This window comes from Phalacrocorax aristotelis, chromosome 11, assembly GCF_949628215.1.
Source record: "Phalacrocorax aristotelis chromosome 11, bGulAri2.1, whole genome shotgun sequence".
Taxonomy (NCBI): domain Eukaryota; kingdom Metazoa; phylum Chordata; class Aves; order Suliformes; family Phalacrocoracidae; genus Phalacrocorax; species Phalacrocorax aristotelis.
Genome location: NC_134286.1, coordinates 3,974,674 through 4,001,495, shown reverse-complemented (window position 1 = coordinate 4,001,495; position 26,822 = coordinate 3,974,674). Strand labels below are relative to the sequence as shown.

At 39.2% G+C, this 26,822-nt stretch overlaps 1 protein-coding gene across 2 annotated transcripts in view; it reads right to left on the bottom strand.

The window, feature by feature from the left end:
• Nucleotides 1–26,822, bottom strand: part of DACH2 (dachshund family transcription factor 2) — a 311,231-nt gene that overhangs the window by 45,696 nt on the left and 238,713 nt on the right. For both annotated transcript variants that reach the window (XM_075106655.1, XM_075106656.1), the window contains exons 4-7: nucleotides 26,351–26,506; nucleotides 23,347–23,519; nucleotides 11,595–11,730; nucleotides 9,633–9,713 (exon numbers count right to left, since the gene is read on the bottom strand). In XM_075106655.1, the coding sequence (XP_074962756.1) occupies nucleotides 9,633–9,713; nucleotides 11,595–11,730; nucleotides 23,347–23,519; nucleotides 26,351–26,506 (546 nt within the window). The remainder of the gene's footprint in view (nucleotides 1–9,632; nucleotides 9,714–11,594; nucleotides 11,731–23,346; nucleotides 23,520–26,350; nucleotides 26,507–26,822) is intronic.

Here is a 26,822-nt window from a genome sequence, read left to right as displayed (position 1 = left end):
CTTAGGAGAGGAGATTCAATCTCCTGCTACAAACTGAGGAGTTTGCGGTACTTCCCAGAAGTACCCCTGTTACTAGGGTATCCCAAATACAGCAAGGCACAGATGTCTCTCCTTCCACCTTTTTTATCAATCCTAAGTACCTGCTACAAGGAGAATATTCATAGCTGGAAATCTTCAGCAAAGGTAAGCACTCGCGTCCCATCTGGTAGCAGGCACCAGCCTCCGAGTGCACCCGGCAGCCCCTCTTGTGGGCACTTCCCAGCACTGGCCATCTTGCTGAGATCGGTCCTGATCAAATGGTAACGTAAGAATTATTATGTCCTCCTTGTTATTCTCGTTCTGTTATTGCATCACTTACTGGGTTGTATAATGACTGTATAACGATAACCTCACAATCAGTCATCTAAGGTTTGTTTATCTTTTTGGCAAATAAAGTGCTCCTACAATTGAGAGGAAAAGCAAGGAGACATTTTAGAAACATGACAACTCTCCGATTATTTTGCACATTTTTCCCCACTAAATTAATTTATGGAGAATATATTGAATAATAACATGAATATGAAAAAAACTTGAATAAAGTCAAGAACAAAAAAAAAGTTTCCAGACATATTCCTATGTACGTGTGGTTTTCTGCGTGAGGACAGTAAGGTTTTAGGTAACATACATCATACACATTGCATTTACTTGCTGATTTTAAGCTATCTCACCCATGCATCTACTTGCTACTGTACTAATAAGAATCATTAAAAGAACATCACAACATTAATACTGAACTTATTCAAAAGTGCAGCGAGTTTCATGGAAAGAATTCAAAATGGGCCATTTTTCTTCAAAATAAAGTGCTTATTTTAAAATAGTTGATGTTATATTTATTTCTTATTATTGTGGCCTCCCACTTTTTCAGGTACAATGCTCAATTTCCAAAGTACAGCTGATAATATGAAAAAGCTACTAACAGAACTGTCCATTCCTAGAAATAAATATGGCTATAATAAACAAATGCCTAACACAGTAAACAGTGCCGTAGCGGTGCCCTCTGCCCCAGCAATCAAACATGAAATCTGATTTCCTTGAAATTACAGCCGGAGCTGGCTGTGGTGCGGACCTCCTTATGTGCTGCAGCCCCAGTGGCTTCTGAGTTCAGTAAATAGGTCACACCAGGTCTGCTAACAAGAGATCAAGTAACTTCATTGATGTAATCCAATGCAATGCCTGAAATATAACGGACAACACACTTCTTGCGATTTCACGACTCCCTACCTATTTCAAGAGGATAATCTTTTCCCAGCTCCAATCTGAGGTTAGTTCTCTACCTTATATATCCACTAAGGATTTATTCCTTTTTATTACCAGGAATATTTGTTCTAATACAGCATGTACACAAACACTTTGGAGATGCACATAAATGCATGGTTTTGTTCTCAGCCTTCCTGTCACCAGAGACCTCCGGGCAGCAAGTCCTCCTGAAGAAAGAGAAGAGAGCTCTTAGCCGCTCCCTTAATGTGACTTTTACACAGAAGGCAGACACACTCCATGGATCTTAAGATATTCAAAGGATCGAACTAGAAGAAAGTCCTGGATACATAGAAATGCTACAGAAAATACCAACCACCTGTGCTAGGTATGCTCCAAGGCTTCCCCATAACTCACGCTTTCCAACGGCCGCTGGCCCAGGAGCACAGCGTGCAGAGCATCCCCCTGCGAGCACTGCAGCTCCCTTGAGCTGCCCCCTCTCCTCCGGAAATTAGGTTATATAAAGCAAAGTCCACTGATGCTATAAAGGCTGGATTTGCTCTTTGAAAGCAGGAGCAGACATTGCTGTCACAATCAGAAGCATTTTTGGTCCCCTCTGTTCTTGACTGAAACAAAGGTTCTGGAGCCAGGGCCACAGATGTGACTGCATCACTCGGTGTTTCACTGATACGTCACATCCATCTATGGGCAACTGGACACACCCTAAAGCCGAGCTCACTGTCAGTAACCCCTAGAAAAGAAACCCATATTTTATGAAGTGCAGCTTCTATGAATTTCTTGAAGGTCTTCCTCAGACCCAAATATTGCAAAACTTTCAAAATCACCAATTAATATTTTTTGTTATTAATTGAAATGTTTATCCACTCACTTATTTTGGCTTAAATCAAATGCATGAAATATATAAAAAATGTCTTTTCTTAAGCTGACACCTGTACTGAAAGCAGAAATTGCTGGCTTCTAAGTAGTTTCCCAGTGCAGAAGTGTTTGATGGTAGCGTCTTGTCCTTGCTACAAACGACATGGTTTTTGAAGTAACGTATACTGTCTGTCCAAACAAAAATTTCAAGCAGTGACAGCCTAAGACTTACTGGATGAGATCAAACAGCGAAGCAGCTCTTCCTTCCCTACACGCGTGCATGGATGCGCACTTGGGCACACAAACGGACAAGCGCAATTTCTCAGGAGCAGGTTTGGTACTTACGGCTGGCTCAGAGCACAGGCAGGGGGAGGCTGAACCCCTGCCAGCACGTTCCCAGAGATCTCAAGGATTTCTGTAACATGAGAAAACCATTCAGCAGCCTCTCAGGATGCATTTTTTCCAGATCTTGCTGCTCGTAATGAGGACTGAAGGCAAACTTATTAAATAACTCATAGACATTAAGAATGTCACCAACTGCAGTTTTCAGGTTAATGACTTTGCATCAGAGGTATTACAAATTAGAGAATTCAAAGGGTGAGCTTTAGGACAAGGGCTAACTCTAAGGAAACGACTCCTGGGCCTAATCCAAAAGCTTCCTTAGGTCACTGGGTGCCAATCAGCAATTCTACTCCCCTTTTTATGCCTTTCACATCTGATGTAGCTCAATAATATGGACCTACCTAAAACTCAGTTCGTAGTATTGGAGGAGAGGTGGAAAAGGTAAACTCGGAAGAGACAACCTGACTTTGGAGAGTAGCTACCTCATTTCCATCTTATTTTGTTCTTATTTGCCAGTTGTATACCACAGACATACACAAGTGCAGTACCACAAAAATTTGGTCCAAAGCCTTTTCAGGAAAGAAAATTTCATTATTTCAGCACATTTATATAGACTTATAATTTGTAGTGTTTAGACTGCAATACATTAGTCACTAAAACCTCATAAATAAAACATATTAATAAATTATATACCAATGTAAGAAACTGTCCTAGTCCAGCTGCCAAGATAATTATGAAGCAGGTATTTTACTCTTCAGAAAAAAATGTGTTCTTAAAAATTATTCTGCAAATAAAGGTCTAATATAAACTTAATGTAAAACTTGGAATACTTCATTAATATCTCTTGCATAACTGCCCCTGTATTTGTAGGTGTTTGAGCAACGGTTAAACACACGATTGTAATGAGTCTAGACACTTTAAAACTTAAAGCCCTACCATTACTTTCTATTTACATACGTTATAAATCTAAGTGTTAATAAGAGTTTGACTTGGTTTCATGGGCTTGGGCTTTTTTTGATTGATTTGACTGACAAAAGATCACATCTACTCTTAGGCCACCACTATAACAGTTGTCAGTTCACTTGCAGCCTAATTTAACAACAAAAACAACTTGTGGAAAAAGCCTTTACTGAGAATAGAGCACTGTGCTTCTTATCTTTCCGTATTCTCAGAGGATAGAAAAATGTAAAAATAACTCTGAATTTTCCAGGGAACATTTGCACTCTGCATGTCACTTAAGGTTTTTAGAAAAAGAAACCCTTGGAACCTTTAAACCCATGCATTATTGCATCTGCTCCTTACGAGATGACCCCTGGGTGTCTAATATACGCACCTAGACACCAAAAGGAACACGACTTCACTTCGAATTTGGAGAGTTTATCATGTACCTCAAGAGGAAATTCATGAGCACATTCGTGAAGGAAACTTCTTTTTTTTCCTCCTTGTATCTTTAACATGCAAGTATTGATACGTCAAAGAAGCAGCATGGTGAACATTTGAAGTGTTGGCACCTATCGTACACGTTGTATACACGCTGCGTGTTACAGCTTCGTACTCTTAGCGCTCTTTCTTATTCCTTGCCCTCTCCATCTGCATGCTTTCAGATTAACTGGTGAAAAGTCCTCTCTCTGGAGGACACCCCCCACCACTGGGGCCTGTTGCTGTTTCAGGTGTTCTGCACCTGCTCGTTCTCCTCTCCTCACATCCTGAGTAACCCAGTCCTTTGGCAATGATTAATTTAAACAGCATAAAACCTCTTTTCCGCTAATGAAATACAATAAATAAATATAGATATTCTTTCATTACCATAGTCTCTGGCCATCTGAAAATATTTCACTTAGCTGACAGAAATGATGCAAAATTCCCATTTCCTTGAAGTAATAAAGGGAAAAGTGTTCTTTAATAAAGTGAAAAGGGATAGCTGCCAGATGCACAGTTTCGGAGACTACCGCCTACTGGAAACATGAGACATAGCCCTTGAGTGCAGACTTGTGCTCTGAAGGTGCAGACAACTGGGCTAAAGGAGGGTAGCATGGCCACCGAGCAGCTCTGGGAAATTCAGAGTAAATCACTGTCTCAACAAATGCAATCTTCATTTCTACTCAAAGTCTGCTTGAACAATGGTTAAGACTGGAGATACTGGTCATTTATGAACTCTTCCTACAAAATTTTGCTCTGGCTCCCTTAGGGTGAGTGCAGCTCCAGTGCCCCAAACAGCCAGGCGAACAGCCGGCCAAAGCACGCCGTGGCCCCGGGGCCCACACGTCCTGCTCGCCTCCCACTAAAGTGAGAGCGGAGGGGCGGGCTGGCGTCTGCCAGGGTCTCTCCGGGGCTCAGGGCATGTCACCAGTCCAGGAGGTACGGCACTTGCACGGTCCTGTCTGGAATAACAACCAGCCGGTATTAGCTGGGGGAGCGACCTTCCAAAATACCAGGCTTTGGCCAAACTCTGCTGCCATCACGAACATTCCCACTGATTTCACCACGTCACGAGTTGGGCCAGTGCCTTTTATTACTCCATCCTGTGTGAGGAGTTCGAAACATTTCTTGTCATGCAGTCAAACAGAATAATTGTACCAGCATTTACATCCAACTGGAAGGCATGGCCGACTTCTTTTCTGGCTCGTTTAACTTTCCTAATGCCAAAATTCATATGGAGGTTTCTATAAAGCCCATACAGTGCTGTGTCAAACACAATCCCTTCCCATAAAACAGAGATTTTCTTCCAAGATATATGCTGAAACAGATGAATTTAAAATTTAGTTTCTGTAAGTAATTGTGCAGGTAAAATATAACTGCTTAAAACCAGACATAGCAAGTAAGCACAATCAGGAAGAATTTGTGGTTAAGTTTCTGTAAACATCTGGGGCTATGATCCGTGGGGGATTTTCTAACTCTGTTTCCTTTCACTACTGATTTCAAAATAAAGTACAGATTACTCTTCATATGGTTTTCACTCACACCCTGACATGGATGCACAGGCAAAAAAAATCCTTGTGCACCATAATGGTTAAAGGCATTTGACAAAAATATAATAATGTATTTTCTATAAAATATAAAACTGCAGACCTATAAAGACATTGACTTTGTTGTCCTCTAATGTTAAGCCTGACCGTACTTCCTAAAAAGATGATGAAAGGATGTGGTGTAATTGAGATTTAATGGCATTTCTCCTTCAAAAAGCTTAGAGGTATGGTCTGTAACTGGGCTCTAACCCCTCTGTGCCGAGACAGCTGCTACTTCTGTAAAGTCTGCCCCACCAACAGATGCAAACAGCTCAACGTAACTGGAACACCCTCACATTAACTGTCTTTTAAAGAAAAACTGTTAAGTTACATTCTCTTCAGCCCTAATTACCTTGAAATTACTTTGATGAGAACAAAGTGGCACATTTTTGTCTGGTGCCGAGATCCCTTAAAATGGGACATGGAAAACAAAAATTGTGTATCCTGAGGGATATCGCAGTATTTGCCTATAATAATTACAATAACTTTTATTGGCTTTCATGCTAAGATTTCACAGAAGTAGTACTACTGCTAAATTTTAGTTACTTAATTTTCATTTGTTGCTACCTTAATTGTTGCACAGCGCTCATATTTGTAAAGTTCTATCAAGGTATATAACACAAAAACATGTTCAATATATGCCTTCAATAATTTCTTTGTTGTTTGAAAACTTCCAACTTACAGCAAAGCTGGCATTTTATGGCCTGCAGAGCTATAAATCATTTTTAAAATCATGATGATATTACTCAAAACAGATGTGAAAACATATGTTTGCCACGGTTGTATAAACCGCTTACTTGTCAAACTTAATAAATGTTGATACTTTTTTTTAACTACATTCCTTCTTAATAACTTTGAAAATCTTTTCCATGGCAAATATATTTCACCTTAGTAAAAGTAATGGCAGGTTTTGAAAAACAAAGCTTGTTCTGTATACAAATTACATGTATATTTTTTGCTGAGCAACCCAGGCCAGATCACACTCTTCAGTGACTGTCCACACCTGACCATGAAAAACATTCAACATATTTGAGGTGCACCAGAGCCCAAAATAATTATACACAACAGAATAATAATAGTATTAGGAACAAAGAATCTATATGGGAGTAAGACTAATCATTGAGGAAAAACACCACCTGTCTGGGGTGACAGAAAGGCCCAGCACACACAGGCTGGGGATTTTCAGAAGCAGAGTACTGACTCTGTCCTACTGGTGCAGTCCCCCAGTTAGTAGGTGCTTGTACCCTGTGAAACGGAGATTCCTCCAGGAACCATAATATAGCTCTGTCACACTGCCAGATGCAAAATCAGCTAGGAATTGTTTGATATACAATGTTGGTGGCTTTAAAATGTCAGCGTTTGTCTCATTACAGTGTTGTCAAAAGGTTTAGATTCTGGAGCCATAGGATAACTTGAAAATTACACCTTTACTCGACAAAAAGAAAAAATTTCTCATTCTCACATTTTCAGAGGAAAACTTGACTTGTGCAGACCAAGCAGAAAACCAGAAACATTATTCTATCTTTAAAGTGACAATTTTAAAATGTCTCATGATTTTGAAGCACTTTTTCTGATGCAGGTGAATCTCCGAATACTAAGTTCATCCTAAAAATATCATGTAAGTGCATGGAGAAGCAACACATGTATAAATACATATTTCCAGTATATAATCGAGCAAAGAGAATACTGCGCAAAAATGTAGACCAGGAAATGAATAAACCTATACAACTTGAATTACGGTACACAAAATGTTAGCATCAGATCTTTGTGATTTTGTACATGTTACAGGGAATGTTCAATGATCACAGAAGCCTGGGAATAGGGTTCACAGGTGGTGGGGTTTATATTATTTTCACGCTTTTTGGGATTTCTGAATTGACTTTTCTGATTCTTAAACTGTACCTTCCTTCACCTGTCCTGAGTGACAAGACTGCTACTACAAAAACGACATGACTTGCATCTTCAAAACTCATAGGGTATTGAATTGTTTCTCTGAAAAATGACTAAACATGTGGCAAGAAGCCATGCACAGTTCAACAAAATTAAAATCAACTACACTTTCAGATTCAGATTAAATACTCACCTACGTAACAACTACGGAAAAGTAATTTCTTTAGCCTTAGGAACGCGGGTATGGTTGATACTGTTTGGCCTCTGGTGTTGGTCCATCAATGCCAACAGGAGTCAATATGGAAGGATTTAAGCATGAGGATCCAGACAGAAAATTATCTCAGAATGCCACAAAAGGGCTCTTTTGGGGAAAATGAGGAAAGTGCTTAAATGCCTGGAGAAACCAGTGACTAGAAAACAGCTTCTTCTGCTTTCAGGAGGAGAGAGTTGAGTTTGAAAATATAGGAAGTAACTTTCAGGCTCTTCCTAGCTATAACTGGATCAGTCACAGATGTCTAAGGAATAGAGCTAATCATACAAAACCATTAATCTGCTCAAATAATTTTATATAATTCGGGAACCACCGGGCACATGGAGCCTCCAAATTTTCTTCAGTAGCTCATAAAATTGCCTATAACTTCCTTTTTAATTTTCTCAGAAAATATATTAAATACAGAGAGTGCAATCATTTATGCAGGCCTAAGGTATATGAGTTTGTCAGATTTTTACAGATAACCTAGAATCACCTCAATCAAAATATAAATCTATTTGTGTTTTATGATAAAACTTTCACATTTACAGTAGACTTTTAAGTACGTTTAGCTTATGTTGTCTCCTCTTTTGCTCATGTGCTGGTTTTGACTAGGATACAGTTGATTTCCTTCACAGTAGCCAGTACGGGGCTGTGTTTGGGATCTGTGCTGGAACCAGTGTGGATAACACAGGATTGTTTTCGTTCCTGCTGAGCAGGGCTTGCCCAGAGCCAAGGCCTTTCCTGCCCCTCACCCACCCCACCAGCGAGGGGCTGGGGGGGCACAAGGGGTTGGGAGGGGACACGGCGGGGACAGCTGACCCCAGGGATGTCCCGCACCACATGGCGTCACGCTCAGCACACAGAGCTGGGGGGAGAAGAGGGATGGGGGGGACATTTGGAGTGATGCCGTTTGCCTTCCCAAGTCACCGTTACACGTGATGGAGCCCTGCTCTCCTGGGGATGGCTGAGCCCCTGCCTGCCCATGGGAAGGGGTGAATGAATTCCTTGGCTTGCTTTGCTTGCGTGCACAGCTTTTGCTTTGCCTGATAAACTGTCTTTTTCTCAACCCACAGGTTTTCTCACTTTCCCAATTCTCTCCCCCACCCCACCGGGAGACAGTGAGCCAGTGGCTGGGTGGTGCTGAGTTGCTGGCTAGGGTTAAACCACGGCGGGTGACTTCCTTCTCTTTCTTTTCCTTCACATCTTTTTCACTCTGAAACCATAACAACTCCCTCAGTATATGCCTTTGCAGTATTTTTCCAATATTCATTTACCTTTAGCTTTCTTGTATTTAAATATATCCCATCTTCTTTTTTTTTTCCAGGCGCTCACTTTGTATGGTGCTTTCTGTATGTACTGCCAGAATAAACCTTTCGCCTATTACTGTTGTGGTTTTTTTTGTTATATTCGCAAGGAAACAAAATGGCTTTTTCTTCCTCGATGTGCAGCCACAGATGCTGCACGCTCTCTGTCACTACAACACTCCTCCAGGACTTACCTGCATACGCCAGCATATTCGCTTTTTCCAGTACCCAAGAGTCACTGCACGGAGAACTGAGCAGAGGTCGCACTCCCTGCCCACAGGACAACCACAATGGGCCAAAATCACTTCTTCCCTTGCTGCCTCTCACTTGTGAGGTAATGTAATATTATTAGACACAAAAAATGGCTCATTTCCCTCACCTACGTACCAGCATTAGAGTAGTCTGCACACACTTCCACTGGAGGCAGAGAAAAATACCATGTGACTAATCAAATATTTGCTAGGAACTTCATAAATAATTGAGTCAAAAGACCGGCAAAATATTAGCCCCATACTATATAAACAGAGAGAAGCAAAGACCTGATTGTTTACACTTCCTAAGGAGAACGCCATGTAAATTCACTGGATACATTATTCATTGCAATTACGCACTTAGCTCTCTTAAATTTATAATATTATGCCATTGCATATGCAGAATACTAAAAAAAGGACTAAAACACATAATAAGTGTAAGTAAATGCCTGAGATGGAAAACAGTGTGTAATTTTACCTTTCTCCTTTTGTATTTTTTTTAGGCTGGTCCCAGTTTCTTGATCAATGAGTTCTCCTTCCCTGCTGTTGGTCAGCATAGCTGAAAAAAAATCAGAGTGCACAGCTATATAACACTGTCAGTAAAAAAATGTCAGAAGAGAGGAAAATATTCGATTATATTTCCTCTTTGTCAATATTTTGTCATTTTAACATTTATTTATCAGTTCTAAAGCAATTGACCATTTTTGTTGTCCATAATCAACCATTTCACTGTCCCAGTTCAGCACTTAAGAGCCAAGTAAAATATGCAGCAGAAGCAAATTTGCTCAAGTTGATTAAACAAAGATACCAAGATAGAACCCAAATTACTACTGAGATGAATGTGATTTCTAATGAAATGTTCAAATTAACTAATTAGAGAAGTACTTCACAGAAATAATTTTTGGGAAAAATATATTTAAGGATTTAATTATTAGTTTACTATCTAAAAAGCAGCAAGCTTAATAAAAAATACAGATAGACAGATAGCAACCCAAACTGATAGGTGAGAGCGAAAAGCCAATACGCTGTAGTGCTGAAAGAAATTCTATACTTCAGGCCTGCAAGAACAGTGAGAGGTGTTAAGTTTATGATTTCAGGATACCTATCTTCTTTGTTCTTGTTTGATTAAAACATTTCCTTCCTGCAATTAACCAATTACAGAATTTCAAGTTATTCCAGTGAGGACGCTTGTTAAAAACTTCATTGCCATATTTTAGGGAGAGCCTTCTGTTCGCTTGTTTTTGAAATTGAAAAAGTAAAAAAATATATATTTATATAGATGCAAAAATGTATATTACTATCTTTACAACAGTAAGCATTAGACTTCAACACAGAGACATGTTTGGTTCAACTTAAATAAAACCTAGTTTTCTTTAAAAATCTTTCAGCACCTTCCTGGAGCCCAGAGGCTTGCAGTGTGTGCTACTACTATTAATAAAACAAGTTACAGTAGCTTTCAAAAGCTACGGCGAGGACAAAAGTCCCATTTTCACTGTTGCCACAGAAGATAAATTTTTTTATCCTGTATATTTCTAGCCCTAGTTTACATACGAAAAAGCTGAGGGGAATCTGCTTTCTAGTCTCTGCCCTGTGTGTGTGTATGCTTAGGCCAAGTAGTTCAGGTTGCGTTGACTACTCTGCGCAGAGCCAGCTGCGCTATGATGCAGTGCCGTGTGCTGCCGCAGGGACCAGAGTCAAAACCGCAAACTCCCAGCAAGTGGCTGAGCAGTTATTTGACGGGAGCGAAGTCTGCACTGACTTACATGGGCTGCGCTGTTTTTGGAGTTTAAATCTAGCTCAGCAATGCCTGCCTAGGCTCCAGTCACTGCGAAGACAACAGTGATGACATACGCTGACGTGAGGAGATGTTAATTGACTTGCCCTAGATCCCTCTTGGAGGCACCAGGAATAGGATCTAAACTTCCTCTAGCCTGAATTAGCATCTTAAATACAAGACTGATAACGCACAGGCTGCGAAAGCTGTGGCGGAGGGAGCAAAAAAATCAAAAAGCCCTCAGGCCTCGTGCTGATGAGGGCGTGTGTGGGCACGAGGAGGTTTTTGGAACGAAAAAGCCATCATACAATCTGTGACTTTTCTGACACACATATGAAGAAAAAGATCTCTTGCTATTTTTCAATACCAGGTGCCTTCAGAGGCACTTTCTTACTCCAGCATGCAAGAGGAGTTGGCTGTACCAGAGAATGGGTGGTATCTTCTGTGCACGGGTGGATACTGGCAGAGAATGAACCTGAGGGGCTGGGCCCTGTGGAGTTATGAACCTAATAAAGCAAACTTTAGCGATGAACTTCCTGTTTGTTTTTCTTTTTAGCAAGTGAGTGCTCTCCTGAGTTTCCCAGCAGAGAAATATTTGCCTCAACAAACTTCCAAAATTCTTGAGGTCAGTAACGGTGCAGGGGCGTGAGGCCGCGGAGCACTAACCAATTCTGTCTGGCGTGTTGTCCAGCTGGGACGGCGAGCTGGACACGCTGCTGCTCTGATGGGAGGAAGCGTGGCTCCCGGGCCGCTGACTGTCTTCTAGAGAAGGAGCTGGAGAAGGGCTGTCTTGAATCCTTTCCTTGAAACAGAAATAAAACAAGGTCTGTGCAATTTCATTCATGAACTTCACTGGAGTTCGATGAAAAAATGAAGTTGGCTAAAACAGCAATAACAAATGGACTTTCTGAGAAAAACGGTGGACAGAATTAACATCGAAAGAGCAGTATAGTCTTCCATAGCCAAAAAGAGTATAGCCTTCTGCATGCAATGTATCTGGGCACGGCTTGGTGTCGTGACATAGCATTTGCCACCTCATAGCATTTCCTTTTCTTTTTTTCTTGGTAACTTTTTATTTTCTAACTTTTTCACACGTGGGAACATAAAGAATGATCTTTCGTCTTCACAAACTACTTTTAATCTACAGATCCTAAATTTGACATATATGAATCTCATTTCAAATACACAATTCAGATTTGGACTAAACAGTCACTAAATGCAGTCAAATTTGTAAACTCATTAGAACTTGTACCTGAAAAAATTCCATCAGTATCTTCTCAGGGTAGCACCCAGACAAATTTTAAAAGCCGTGCCACGGGTAAGAACTTCGCTTTTGCATGAAGAGCACCACTGGCTAACAAAAATAACAATGTGCTTGCAAATTCTTAAGTGTACATTTGCACACAACTTTGATATAAACCTCTAATTTAAATATGCATAGTACTTTAGGTAAGGAGAATAAAAAGGATAAGAAATTATAAAAATTTAGCAAACCCAAATTCTGCAGTTCCATGTATCTATACTTGCAGACTGCCCAACGATGCCGTGGAGTTGTCATCAGTAAAAATCTTTAGAAAAAGGTTAAACCAGCATGGCATAAGTAATAATTCATCCTGTCTTGAGGAAGGCAAGAGATCATACGACCACTTGAGATCCCTTCCAACCTGGTGATTCCACATGTATAATTTTTCTGAACTAGTTCACAATTCCAGTACCCTTCAATTCCTGTTCCCAGGACCAACAAAACCCGAGAATCCTCTAAAAGGGACAGATCATGGCCTGAGATACTCCAGATATTCTTATCTTAAAATCCCTCCTATGTTTTAAATCCTCTATTAGAAGTTCTTGAAAGTGTCGTTCCAATGGCAAGCCACTAACAAGGAGATGCTTCAGTTTAGTTGCCCTCATCCCTGGCAATCATCTGTTCCCTGTGGAAACTCAGAACTGAAATATTACTGTCTTTTTTTAAAAAGGGAGATCCTCTTGCCCCCCCCTCATTAAAAAAACCCCCACAATTACAGTGTGAACTGGGGAAGCTGTCCCAAAGGAACTGGGCAATTTTGCTGCCTTTCTAACCTATTCTCAAAGATTTTTCATTAGGAGTACGCAATCTGGCTACTTGGTGGAAATTTACCATGTGCTTTCGAAAATAAACTCAATAGCATCTGAACTTTTTATGCAGTTTTTGCTAGACAGTATCCTAAATCAATAACATAGCTTTAGGAAGAGAATGGTAGATTCTAATAGTTTTTCCATTATAAATAGCTAGCATAATAGCTTCTGTTCATAACCTACTGAGGCAATTCATTAATAACACTGGCAGGAAGATCGACATTTTAAGAATATTCTGTTACCCATTAAAACCATCTCTCTAAATCACACTTGTCTTCTTATTTACAGATACCTTTGAGAATGATGCAAAGGGAACGGGAGATTGGATCCTCCCAGCAGCAAGGGGAGGTATTTGCCTATCCCCACCACACCAGCTGAAAATGTAGCATTGAACGTGTTTTTAATAGGAGTTACTGTACATTAAATAACAACTGAGCTTCAAAATCATGTAACAGATGTGTATCTATTACATAGCTGTTAATCCTCAATGGATATGTTTTCACTAATTATCTGTTATTTAATGAACATACAATAACTAATAAATCTTAAAGGGAGACTTTTAAATGCAGCATTTTTGAATGCTAATTAAAAATGTTTATCAAGTTTTAAGATATGAATCTAATATGTTGAGTCACAATTTCTTAACATTTTGAAAACTGAATGGTTTTAAACAAACAAATTTTCGATTTTTTGGGGGGAAAAAAGCCGAAGTCACTGATCATAAAGTCTCCTGTGTCTTCTTCATCTCAGTCTCCAAAAGAGTGTTTTAGGGGTTGCTGAGCTGAGCGGAAGAGTACGAGAGAGTCATGACTTACTCCGTGGATGGGTTGCTCATCAAGTTACTTTTTTAAAAAGTCACATTCTTACCTCAAGAAGAATTCTAAATAAATGATGAACGATACACATGCAATCCTGATCTTATAAATATTATGTGTTTTCTACCTTTGTGTAAATAGTAGCTTCCAAATAGGTTGCTGCTAACAGGCTACAACTCTGTAATTTTATTTGCCCGGATTTCAGTTTTGACACTCCTCTTTGGCACTATTTCCTCTCTTTTTACCACAGAGAGTACTCAATTTACAATTAAGATATCATTTTGAAATTATTACTTTTACAGAAGAGTACACAGTTTAAGTAAATTTCATTGTCTATTGCAACCCTGAAAATGAATAGCCAAGGAGAGGACATGCCAACTGTTCTGCAAAAAAACCTATGAACAAATATGACTATGAATTAACACTTAGATATCACACAAACAGCCATATATGTCATCTTAAATGGGAGTTATCTGAGTAATTCAAAAGCTGATGATTTGGAAAAGTATTCGAGCTCCTTCTGGTAACTGCATTTCCCGTTGTCTCTTGCTATAAAATAATCTCTGCTTCAAGTAATTTGACTTCAGACTCAGGGTCTTGGTTTGAAACGTTCAGGCAAAAATAAAATTGTCAAATAATAATGTCACTCTTAATCACACAGTGAATCACTTTCTAAGAAAATTAGTTGATTATGTCATCTAACATCTTACCAGTTACAAAAATTTACATATACAGGGAAGATACACTTTTCCCTATAAGCAACAAAGGAGCCAAGATTTTCTCTGTATCATAAGTACTACAAACGACAATAGAGCATCATCGTGTAAGACTGCATATGGATTGAGAAATTGTCTATTTTTAAATGTTTGTGTGGAAATGTAATGCTGATATTTCCACTACTAAAATGAATAACACTATGAACAGACTCTTTTTTCGCAAGTAAACAGATCCATTTTTCAGTCCTGTAATCAGTATGCATCTATTTAGCTACTTAACAGCAATGTGCTCTGGTTCATTAGGTAGCTACTGTTGTGTCTCAGCCTAGTTAAAATTTCACAGCAAGTTAATCTATTTTATTACAAATGAGAACACAAGTGATAATGTCCTCACCATTTTCCAAACAGAGGGTTAACAGTATTTGTAACAAATCAATGAGGGTATTTAAATAGGAAAATTGCAAATCTAAAACCCTAACATTTTTTTTATACATTGATGACTTCATTTTATTTGTCACCTATGTATTTTACAACCTTTTTACTTTTCACTTCCCACTTCCCCCCGCCTTGAAAATAGCGCAGCTCCCACCGGCACACTGCTGTGCAGCCTTGTTCTACAGCAGGTACGCTCACAGTAATGGAGAAGCATTTCTAAATGAAGTCATATTTTCTCCATTTGTATTTCTTCCTATTTAATAAATTTGCAAGATTCATATTCCAGGTTATAATGTAATGAATTATATATATAAAATTTACAGATTGTGAGATTTTTATGAAAAATGAAAACATTTCTCAAGATCTCACCTATTTATCTAACTATAGTACCTACTTTATCTTATCTTTTCTCTTCCCTTTACAGAGCTGTAACATAAATTCTCAAAAAAGACTTTCGCAGTATTTAATCCTTTTGAAGGGTAATATATTTCTGTCTCACTAAAGAACAGTGTCTTGCTTTGGCTCAGAAAATGTAGCTACAAAGCTTGACATTGTTAATTTTAGTTGTGATTTAGGTTAACGGCACTGAAGTCATCAACTCATCCAATTTCCAGATACATCCTTGATTTCACCTCAATACCCCTTTTCTATCCCCTGTGAGGTAGTATTCCACACAAATAAAACGACACACTACATAACGGTTTTACACTAGTTTTATTTGAAATATATATGAACAGCTTACCTATTTTTGACATAATCATCTTGACCTTAATTCCTTACCTCTGATTTTTTTTACAGTATTTTTTATAGTATTGATCTTCATTTTGTGTCAAGAGTTCAGAAAAATGATACTCCTGGATTTTCCATTTTCCTTTATTTTTCTTTATTCTTAGTTCCAATCTAGCTGTAATTAGTCTTCCAAATGTTAATCTATTAATGAGTTCCTAGAGGATTTAATGGCATTTCACTGCTGACAAGCAGGTTTTGGAAGTTTGTCTGAGTCCTGGATATTTTTATTCAGACATTTATCTTGATATTTCATATTTAATTGAGGTGCTGCTTCTGTACTCTACAGGGCTCTGCAGTGGCAGGAAAGCTGGAATTCACCTGACCCCACTAATGAAATGGAGAGGAAGGAAAAATGGGGATTCTCTTGCCTTAAACTCTAGTCTAGGCCTATCAACTACTATAAGAAGGATTCAGAGCTGATGTTGGAAAAACAGAGAGTTCACAGGCCCTGGCAAAATAAATTTTCCAACATTAATTTGCACTCTAGTTCCCCACTGCAGTGTTTATTGTGCCACACCTCCATCTCCCCGTGCTTGCCAAATCACCACCCACGTTCTCAAAATGGACTACACGGTTAAAAAAATCATCTAGCAACCAGCCTCATTTCTCTGGAGGGGCCTGTGAAGCCAGGAGCGGTCGAGCAGTAGGCTGGCTGCAGATCTCCACGCCTCCTATCCAAAACCACCACAATTTTGTGCCTGTGATATCGCTGCTCCCATGTCCCTGGCTGAATTCCACCCTCAGTAAGAGAGAATAAGACAAGTTAATGCAATTTCAGTTAGCAAAGAACTGAATTACTAACATTCCTTTTTCAGTTCATAGTAAGACACGTATTTCTTTCCAAGTGACCTCAGTTGATACTAATACTATTTGAATTCTAATAAAAAGTCCATTTTTAATAGTGTTCTAAAGTTCACAGTCCTTAACTAATGCATTATTGAGAAAAGCAATACATAACAGGCATTTAGGCTTTTCAGAGAAAAAGAATAGTCCCGACAGAGTAAGCAGGAGCTGTGCTAACTCTGATATGATGCTGGACAGTGGCTGACAAGAAATATCACGGTCCGAGTTACTGTTTCTAGGCAAGAGAACAGTGGTCGGGTTTATATTTTGAATCATCTCAGTCTGGAAATGAGCATACACAAAGAGTACGGATGACTTGTTGGTCTTCTGAGCTACTCATAGTATCTCCAATTGCTGTAAGAACTGGAGATGAACAAGGTAAACAGCTGGTCTAAAAACTAAGATAGGATCTGTATGTCTGAAAGCCAGCTGGATCCCATTCATCTTTTGCAGTGTATCGGGAAGTCATTCACTTAAAATATGTACTTTGACATTTAAAATGCATGTTTTTTCACTGTGTACATATAGTTGTTTCAGTTGTAGTCAGCTGGCAATTATTTTCCCACCAAATTTAAGAAATCATAAAAACTCTTCTACGTTTACTGATTTTTAATACCAGATGTTCACTTGCTAATTCCATTACCTTGTGACTACTTCCTATCAATTCATTAATTGCCAGCTGCTCAGCCAAACAGAAAACCGCAGCTAATCAGATGGTATTGGTAAACAGCCAAACAAGAGCTTCCTTCTTCACCATTCCTTAAATTAGCAATCACTGTGAAAACTAGGGCAACCTTCACTCATATATTAAGATTTTACCTCTGCATTTTACTTTGAAAGTATAACATTGACTAAAATGGGAAAGGATCTTGCAGTGGAAAATTTCTGCTCGTGCCCCTTCTATGAATTGTTTCACCCAGTGCTGCTACCGAATGAAAGAAAGGCACTCCCAGGACTAATGATGATAATGCTATATCTAATCTACGTTACAGCTATATTAGTTATTAAGTACAAATGCAAATGACTAAGACAATACTAAAAAGATCTGAGCCAGAACTAAAAGCCAGTATGCGCTTGGCCTAACAATATTCCCTTGCAAGCTTTGCAAAAAAGAGGTGTACTTGCTTCTTATGGTATTTTTTTTTCCCACTTGCAAGATTAAAATACGTATTCATGGCTTATTCTTTAACCTAGCAACTAGGTGTCTCGCTGTTAACAAGCAGGGCATTCTTGGCATTGCAGGGAGAAGGATACACCTCCCTTCAAAGAAGGAGAGATGAGAAAGATACTTAATGCAATTTGTAGGGACCTGAACATCTCCCAACATAGCAGTTTCTCTGTATCAGTGAAGAAGGTGATACATATTTGCACGCTCACTTCTCCTTTACTACAGACACAGCCACAAAAATTAGCCTTATAAGAAGCAAACTTAAACTACTTGGTCTCACACGTCACTCCCCTAACATATTCTAGTACCCATTTCAGCAATAACCTGCCAGCAATGAACATGTCCTATGAAACGGGACAGAATAAATCTAATAATGAGAAAAATAGTATACATTTTATGGAAGTTTTATTTTATAAATCTTGTAATGTTCTGAAAACAATTCAGAATGAATCAAATGCACAGAGAGATATGAAATTAAATGTTATAAATTCTGTAACGAGAAATGTTTTCATACTGAGAAGAATTGTTTCAGAGTATTCTGAGATGGCCACATTTTTCTGGCTGTCAGGTAAATATTATGAATGTGAGTTGTACAGCACACAGAAAATAGCACCTCTCAGCAATAATTACACAGCCCATCTGTATTCTCTTTAGGGAATTTAAAATCATGTCATATACATCCTTTACAAATGCTTTAACAATCCCACAAAATCAGGAGAGGAGCAGAACACAAAGAAAAGGAGACTCAAAAATCTGCACTGCATGTCTAGATCACACTGTGCAAATAATGCTTTGTTCTGTTTATCAGTAGGCCAAAATATTCAGACAGAAATTGTGTAGAGCTGATGTGAAGTACAAGATTTCAGTTTCCCTACCAAAACAAAACATTGCATTTCACCTAAAAAGTGTGGGGCCTCCCTCTTTTTTCTGGGTGTGGGGGTCGGGGGGAAGGAGGGGCGGGGATGGGTTTTGGTTTATTTCTAAAGTACATTGTGGGGAAAATTCTGAAAGAAATATGATTTCAAATACAAAAAAAAAGAGCTTTATTTTGCCTTTTTGTGTTTTTGAACAAAGCATTTCTATTATATTTTAACTTATTTTGCCTGGCTTTTCCAGCTGCATTCAAAAATTGTGCCATTTATTCCTAACTGCCACCTGGATAAGAGCAGAAGGAATAAGAGAAAAAAAGAGAAAAGTAGGAATACCGCAAGCACGGGGGAATGATGCTAGAAGAAAAATGGACAGCAGGAAACCAATTTGCAGAAATACTCCTACTCAGGAGAAGCACATCTCTCAGCGGCTCAGAGGAGGTTGTTAGAGAGCCAGAAGGAAAAGGAGAGAGAAGAACGAGAAGGAGGAGAGATGGAGGAGGAAGGGTGAGACATGAGCAACAGGAGCAAGGGAAGTGCAAGATATGTGGGGTGAACAGAAAAGAAGCAAGGAAAAACTGGGAGAAAAAGGTAAAAGAGCCTCTCAAATCTCTGGGATAAAATTCTACCTTACTACCCTGCTTTCGGTACGCTTTTGATATGGAACACAAGAGAGAGCAGCTTAAGGCCCCTGGTTTGGATTCAGTTCCCACAGTTTCAAGCCCACCCTAACCACAGCATCTCCCACCACCCTGTTTCAAAGGACATCTGGGAAAGTGGCCTTTCAGTGAATATACAAACACTCGCACAGTTACAGCTCCAGGAACTTGGCTCTTGCCAGCCCTCCTTATACTTTCCTAACCCCAAACCTCTCCCCCACCCCCTCCCTGCCTTTGGACTGAAGTTGTGTAAGATAATGTGGGTTTTAGTCACATAAGGCCCTTCTGGCTTAATCTGTATAAGCAGAGTCTTGATGATACTACCTTAACACTCCCGCTGCCTTTATGGCACATAGCTTGAGGATCCGCAGCTTGAGGCCTCGTTCCACGATGGACAGAGAGTTGTTATATGGGCATGGTCTGATTCTGAGGTTCGAAAGCACTGCCCGTGAACAGAAGAGCTATTGCCCTTTTTGCTGTGACACCTCTTAGTGTATTTGCTGTCCACGTTACGTGCTGTGAGGTCTTAACTCCTTTGGAGCCAACGTAATTTAAATGGTCTGTTAAAATTTAGGTGTGCTTTCAGCATTCTATTCAGTTAGTGTTCTCAGCACATGTCTGAGCAGCCCCTTTATGATAAACTGTATAATACACAGTGAATGCATATTAATAGTCATATTCATTACAGGTCCACCACAAAATAAAAATCTTAACATTATGTAGTTATTGCTCTTGAGTGGAGTTGTTCTATAAACTTCACTGAAAAATCCTTTCTCTTTTGTATGAAGAGCCCATCCCAACGTCGTTTCTGAAGACCTGAACATTTCATCACTGAGTAGATTTTTCTGAGTTTCAGGAGCAAAATTACTGGATGACAGTAAACTACGACATCAATTCACTACTGTTTCTATCCTACCCAACGATTCAAGAGTACTTCAGCTAAGTGCCACCCAGACTGGTCCTCAAGACCAGGCTGGCAAAGCATTCTTACACCTAGGCCCGTAACTGGATTGCGGAGTTCATCCAGCTGAAGAACAGCTCTGGGGAAAAAAAAAAAAACCAACAAAGAACTAACAGGAGAGTAGACACAAGAGGGAGAAGAGAGAGAGTGGTGAAGTCAGCGTTGCTGTCGAACTTTGTTTTTGCCATATGACACCCTCAATTATATGGATTCTTCAGAACCATTTGAGCCAAGTTTCAAACAAAGGAAGCTCTTTCAGCTGCACAGTAAATCCCTGAAAGACTGGATTTATTACAGAGACACTGTCAGAACCGTAGCTATAGCACTGCTAGTGGGTTCTGCTATAATCACATCAGATCATATTATAGACGGCTAAGAAGGTTTTGCGAGCCTGGCCATTGTGCCTGCCTAATTTATAGCGTTCCTGTCAGGAAGAAATCAAGTTTCATAGTTATGACATTTCTTTCTGGAGCACTAAATGTTAACTTTGCTGATCATGCATATCTTGGTAGAACAGCTTATTTCTAAATGGCAAACGTGATATAAAAAGCATAATGACTTCATTCAAAACCTTTATAAAGCAGCTGATTCTCACACCTATAGAAAACAGGCCAAGTGGTATTTTAGTCATCAGAGTATGGAAATAGACACACACTCAATATATTCGATTCATTTCTCCCTTTTTAAGTAATGTCATGATGCTAGAATTGCAGTCTATCTAAAACTAGTCATTTTTTGTACTTATTAAATGCACTTAAATAATGTCATATAATAAAAGTAATACTGCTGACAGACAACAGCAGCAGCTATGCTTTCCTTTTACATGTTTCGGTTGGTACAAGGATTTCATCTTAATTGATCGTCATTCAGAGCTGGATGATTGTACATAAGGGAAGGAAAGGATAAAAGGAGCCTCGCAATGTCTGTAATAAAATTCATCTACAGTTTCAGCACCCAGACAAACGAGAGAAAGATGCAGCATCACTTGACAGGTGAGAGTAACACAGCAATGGATGCACTTTACCTCTGTCACATTAGCTACTGGTCTATTTTCCTCTACATCATGTAGAGGAAATAATTCCCACTAGAGCGCTGGTGAGACCTACTGTTGCTGTGGAGATATTGTGTATCCTCTAGTGCAGGTGTTGGGGAAAAAATAGCTGTAAATGAGTAACCAGCATCAGCAAGGGCCTGCTAAAAAGCATCCTTAAACCTAACTGCTTACAAAAACTGTAGTTCATATTACAAAGAACTAGCATCGTTTATAAATACATATTTAATCTTCATTTGACATCCTGGTAGCATTTAAAACATAATCAAAGCTTATGCAGTCTACCTGCTGCTACAAATATTCCACTGCTGTATTTAAGTCATGGTTTTCTCAAGAGGTCTCTGAATAGGTGTAGAAAAGGTTACCAAGTGAAATGAATGGAACCTCAATTAATTTGTAACAATTCAGTGACTTGCATTAACTAATGGACAGCTGGACATCAGGGATATCATGCTTCCCCCGCCCAGTCAACAACTGGGCAGATACACTCATGATACAGAGAAGTTCTTATAGATCTTACTCCTGAATAGTCTCTACCTGGGGAACACTTCCCCTGAATTTTACCAGCCTCCCAGAATCCAAGAAAACAAAATATAAACAAAATTGAAGCATGAAGAACAACATTTGCCCTAATTTGGAAGTGGACTCTCAGTAGAGAAGGACAACCTGGGGCAATTTTGGAGATCCTCAGGGCCAGGAACAAGTTCAGAAGGAAAACAAACACCTCCAGAACCTCAGTAACAGAGAGATGTAACATTTTATGCTACTGTAATGTGACAAAAGAGATTTGCCTTCTTCCCTGAAAGGATGTTGGTACCAATAAGTACAAGTACGAATAACAAACATGGTTGCGCAATATGAGTTTCTTTCCCTGCTTGATGTAGAAACAAAATTTCCTGCAGCAGCAAGCTGGGACAATAGAGAGTACAACACAATCCGAACTAATTTATTCCCACAATAGCCCCGTAATATCGGCAACGGTAACTTTCTCAATTATAAAATACTGATATTTTGTAATTAAGATGTTTTACAATAAAGATACAAGAGATTAAGTTCGCCAAATCAGTGAAAGTTATTAGAACAAAGCAACTCAGAACTTTGGGACTCCAGAATTACAGGGATACATGAGTGTAAATAAGCACAAATATCAAGATAAAAAGACACGCGCTTTCCAGAACAGAGAGCTCTATAGACTCACATATTTAAAACCAAAGAAAAATGGACTAAAATAACTGCCTTTCAAAGTTGAGAAGATTTTGTTTTGTCAACACAAAACATGCACGTGCATGCAAATACACACAAAAGTTAGACTGATAAAAGCTTTCACTTTAGCTCAAGGAAAAGAGGACACACTGTGTTTTAGAGAATCCCTTAGGACCAGTCCTTCACAGGCACTGATCCTGTATCCTTCTACTTTGCAAATTTCTTGTCTCAACATTCTTCTTAGCATGTGGCAGGACTTTAGCTCTCAACACAGGTATGAAATTTTCCTTACAAGCTGCTTGGAAGAGACTATCAGAAGCCTTTCAAAAGTATAAATGCGTTTTATCCAGTTGGAAGGAAATTTAGGTTTGGCTACTAGAGACTATACACACTAAGGTACTTCTGATGATTTTCTCTGCTATTAACCTATTCTAGAATTGCACCGCACCAGAGTTCCCGTTATGTTCTTTTAAGTATAACATTAAGTTTGATTTTAAACAACATTTTAGAATAGCTTTTGAGCTTTAACAGATGCTTATTCCCCTAGCCTCTAGTGAGTCTTAGTAGCTGGTTTTAATTACATTGCAGATTTGTAGCTAGAGCAAAGCATCTTAACTTCTTGACTGTACTCGTGGGTATTTCCTCAAACTGAAACGCTATCGGGAAGAGCAGACCAGGTGTGCTGTAGGCAATCTAAGCTCAGTGCCTCTTCGTTATCTTCCTCAGGAAAGCCACTGTAAGTATTTTGGTTAGCCACAAAAAGCTAGTTTTTAGTAAGTCTCATAGATGACTCTTACCTTTATAACAGAGGCCCCTGCCCTGGAAAGAGGACTGTGCATTTGGGCTGCTGCAGCCATGTTAGCTATCGTATTGAGGTGGTTCATCTGGTTCATTGCCATTGCAACCGAAGCAGGAGGTAGGCTGACGGGAAGCAGAGGGTGGGGCATCATCATGAACGGCAGGTCTATCCCTAAAAGAGAGCATGGGCAGGTTATATGTGTCAGTCCCTCATTTTATATCTTAACACTTAGTTTTTAGAGTCTATATTCTAGCGGAACATTGACTAGTCGAACTTAACATTATTATGTGTTAATAATTTTGAAGTTACATAAGGAATAATTGTCTCTCTATTCCAGAAAAGGTTGTATCGTTTGTAGTAGGGAAAGAAACACACAGCTGTAAAGTAACACAATATTAGCAAAATGAATATGCAACGGTGCATAAGTTCAGTGATCTCTTTATTAAGATCAATAAAGAAAAAAATCACAAAACATGCAGATATTTGCACTTTTTGCCAATACATCAGACAAATATTTATTAACAATTTTATCCAACAACATGCTCCTACCAAATCTTTATACTATTATTAGTTCACATAGACAGCAATCAGAGACTAGATTTTTCTCTTAGGATTACTTCTTGAATACATGAAGCTGTAGGCTGGACTACAGACTACTGAAACATCTGCGAACTGGAACACATAACAAGAGGTTAAAGTTGTTGCCAGAGGTTTTAACACAAAAAAAGTCATTTTAAATTGTCTTCTGCTATGGATATAAAACAATTTAAGAAGGTACGAAATTCATTTGGACCAACTTGCAGATCTTGCCATTGCCGAAAAGGTGATGTTACTGCTAGCAAGAACTGGCTTCCCATGATTCATTACGATCTATTTCAACATGTGTATTACTTGGTGTATTTAGTAATGGCTACAATGGAAAGCAAGACCAAGACACCAATTCACTGAAAAAAATTGTTCCATGTTATTTTGCATTTATAAATTATTTAGAGAGACCACTTGAAGACAGCTACCTTTGGGCATCCAGAATTTTTTCAGAAAAAGTAGAATTCATTCTGCCAAACAAAATAGCTTATCATTTTTCTAAAAGAAATTTTAGATTAGAAATTCTCATTTAAAAATTCAGGTACAAGTAGTAAATAACATAACCATATAGCTAGTCATAACTGTGTGCTAATCACATTAATTACTTCTAAAAGTTTTTAAACTTTTGGCTCTATCTTAACTATTTTAAGAGAGAAGGTCAGTCACCATTTTGGTGTATGACAGAATCACCAATAAAGAATATCACTGACTGAGATAGCTTATGTTATTCCAAATGCAATTTGACTACAGCGATATAAAAACACCACTGCGCCCGCCACAAAAGGCAGAATTGTATATATTCTGAGCTCCCACACTATTTCTATTTAGCTTAAGTATTTCATGATCAACAACTGCGATGTCTTATGATTCACTATATCTTTTATATGATGATCCTCGCTAATATTAATTGTGATAGGTAATAAGCAAAGCCCACACACATCTCCCTTCACTTTAAACCACACCGACAGCCCCCGTCAGTGCTTACATCCATAAGCCTTTGTTCGCCGGCATATCTCCCTTAACAGCCCAATAATCTTTCCTCATACTCTATAGAGTTCCAAAACTCCCAGACACCATCTGGCCACATCGAGTTGTATGTCTACTTAAAGTCCAATTGACATGCAAACTAAATGCAAACTACAAACAGAATTTAACAGCACATCACCAGTTTTAAGACACAATCCGTCAAACATTTCAGAGGACTATGAAGAAAATATATCCTACACTTGCAAATCATTGGACATAATGTCTGACATTCAATAAACCCTTTAATAGCCTATAGACATTTGCCTACTACAAAATCTACTGGAAAATACCTTTAAAGTTTTCTTTAACTGCAAAGTACACAATAACCCTGTATGTGAAACATATACAGGTATTGAATTATGCAAGACTATAAAACGAGAAGGATACACTACAGTGAATTTGAGTCGTGATCTGGTGGTTCTTAACTACTGACACTTAACCCAAAATGCCCAGGTCCACACCTTCCCAGGAACAAAGGAGACCCATGTTGTAGGAGTGATTTGTTCTGGTCTGGGGCCCTACACAGGTAGCGAGGAACTGTGTGCTCCTAAAATTGTGCAAGGAGTCAGAAATGGCATTCATCCATTAAAACTAACAACAAAAATCAACTGTCAAAACTTTGAGGATGAAGAGCCTAAACAAACAACAACAATTGAGAAATGGTGATATTTTCATTCTTCATCCATCATCACCTGCTAGAATTAACTTTACTCCTCCACAATTTTTAAAACATTAATCCTGACCATCATCTGTGGTGGAATAACTTTTCCTTCCCTTCCCTTCCCTTCGTTCCCTCTTTGGGTGCAAAGGAGAACAGGAACTCCTGGCTTTCCACCTGCTCCCTTCCTAAGGGAAGGAAAAAAGGGAGCTTTAAGTTCCAAATCCAAACTCTGTCTGTGTCATTTTAGTCCAGTTGCATTGGACAGCTGGGTCCAGTGGATGACCTTGCCCACAGCTGACAGGTACAAGGCAAAACAAGGCAGAGGGGTTGCTTCTGCTTGCTTTTAACTAGACATTTTTTATTTCTTCCTCGTTCTCATATTTTTATTTGGTGTTCAGCATTTTCACCTGGCAGAGAATTTTCTCATATAGGTAAAATTTTAAGCAGCTTTATAGTTATTCTTCCTGTCATTCCAGGCCATGGAAATGTCAGTTAAGGACTGACAGTCCCTGCCCCAGCAGTGGGTGACTATTCAGAGAGGGCGGCTATATCCCAGTGGGTGGCTCGGACATGACGCACCAACGCAGCAGACAATGGGAGGCCTGACGCTCCTGTCACTCACGTGCCTCCCATCCATTTCCCCCACCTCCGGGAGGCTGGGAAGGAGAGCAAGCCCAGCCTCCAACAGGGCTCCCTGTACACGTTTTTCCCCAAGGAGCACAGTACGTACTGTTGGTGAGCAGGTGATTCTGCTGCAGAGGACTGAGTGGGTGCGCACTTCCAAGGCTCGACTGCCCTGACAGTGTGGGATGACCGATGCTGTGCTGTGATCCCGTTGTAATGGGAGACTGAAGCTTGTCTTTATCCCAGGAGGATTCACTCCCACCTGCAATACAGGGTACAAACAAACCATAGATGGCATATTCTTTACAAGACATTTTGCTTGGTTAGCAATGAGGTAATGCTCTTTACCACAGCTGAGCACCCAGCACAAACGCAGCACCAGAAACCTACAGGTTTTGTTTTTTTTTTAATAAATTAATAAAAATGCATCAGGAAAAAAATATTATTAGAAACTTTCAGCATCACCTACCTTTATAACACTCGTTTCTGGAAACAGGATAAGCTAAATGTTTAAGGATAAAATCATCCAAGTAAACATCAGTAACAATTAAGTAAATAAGGCAGAAAGGGAACATCTG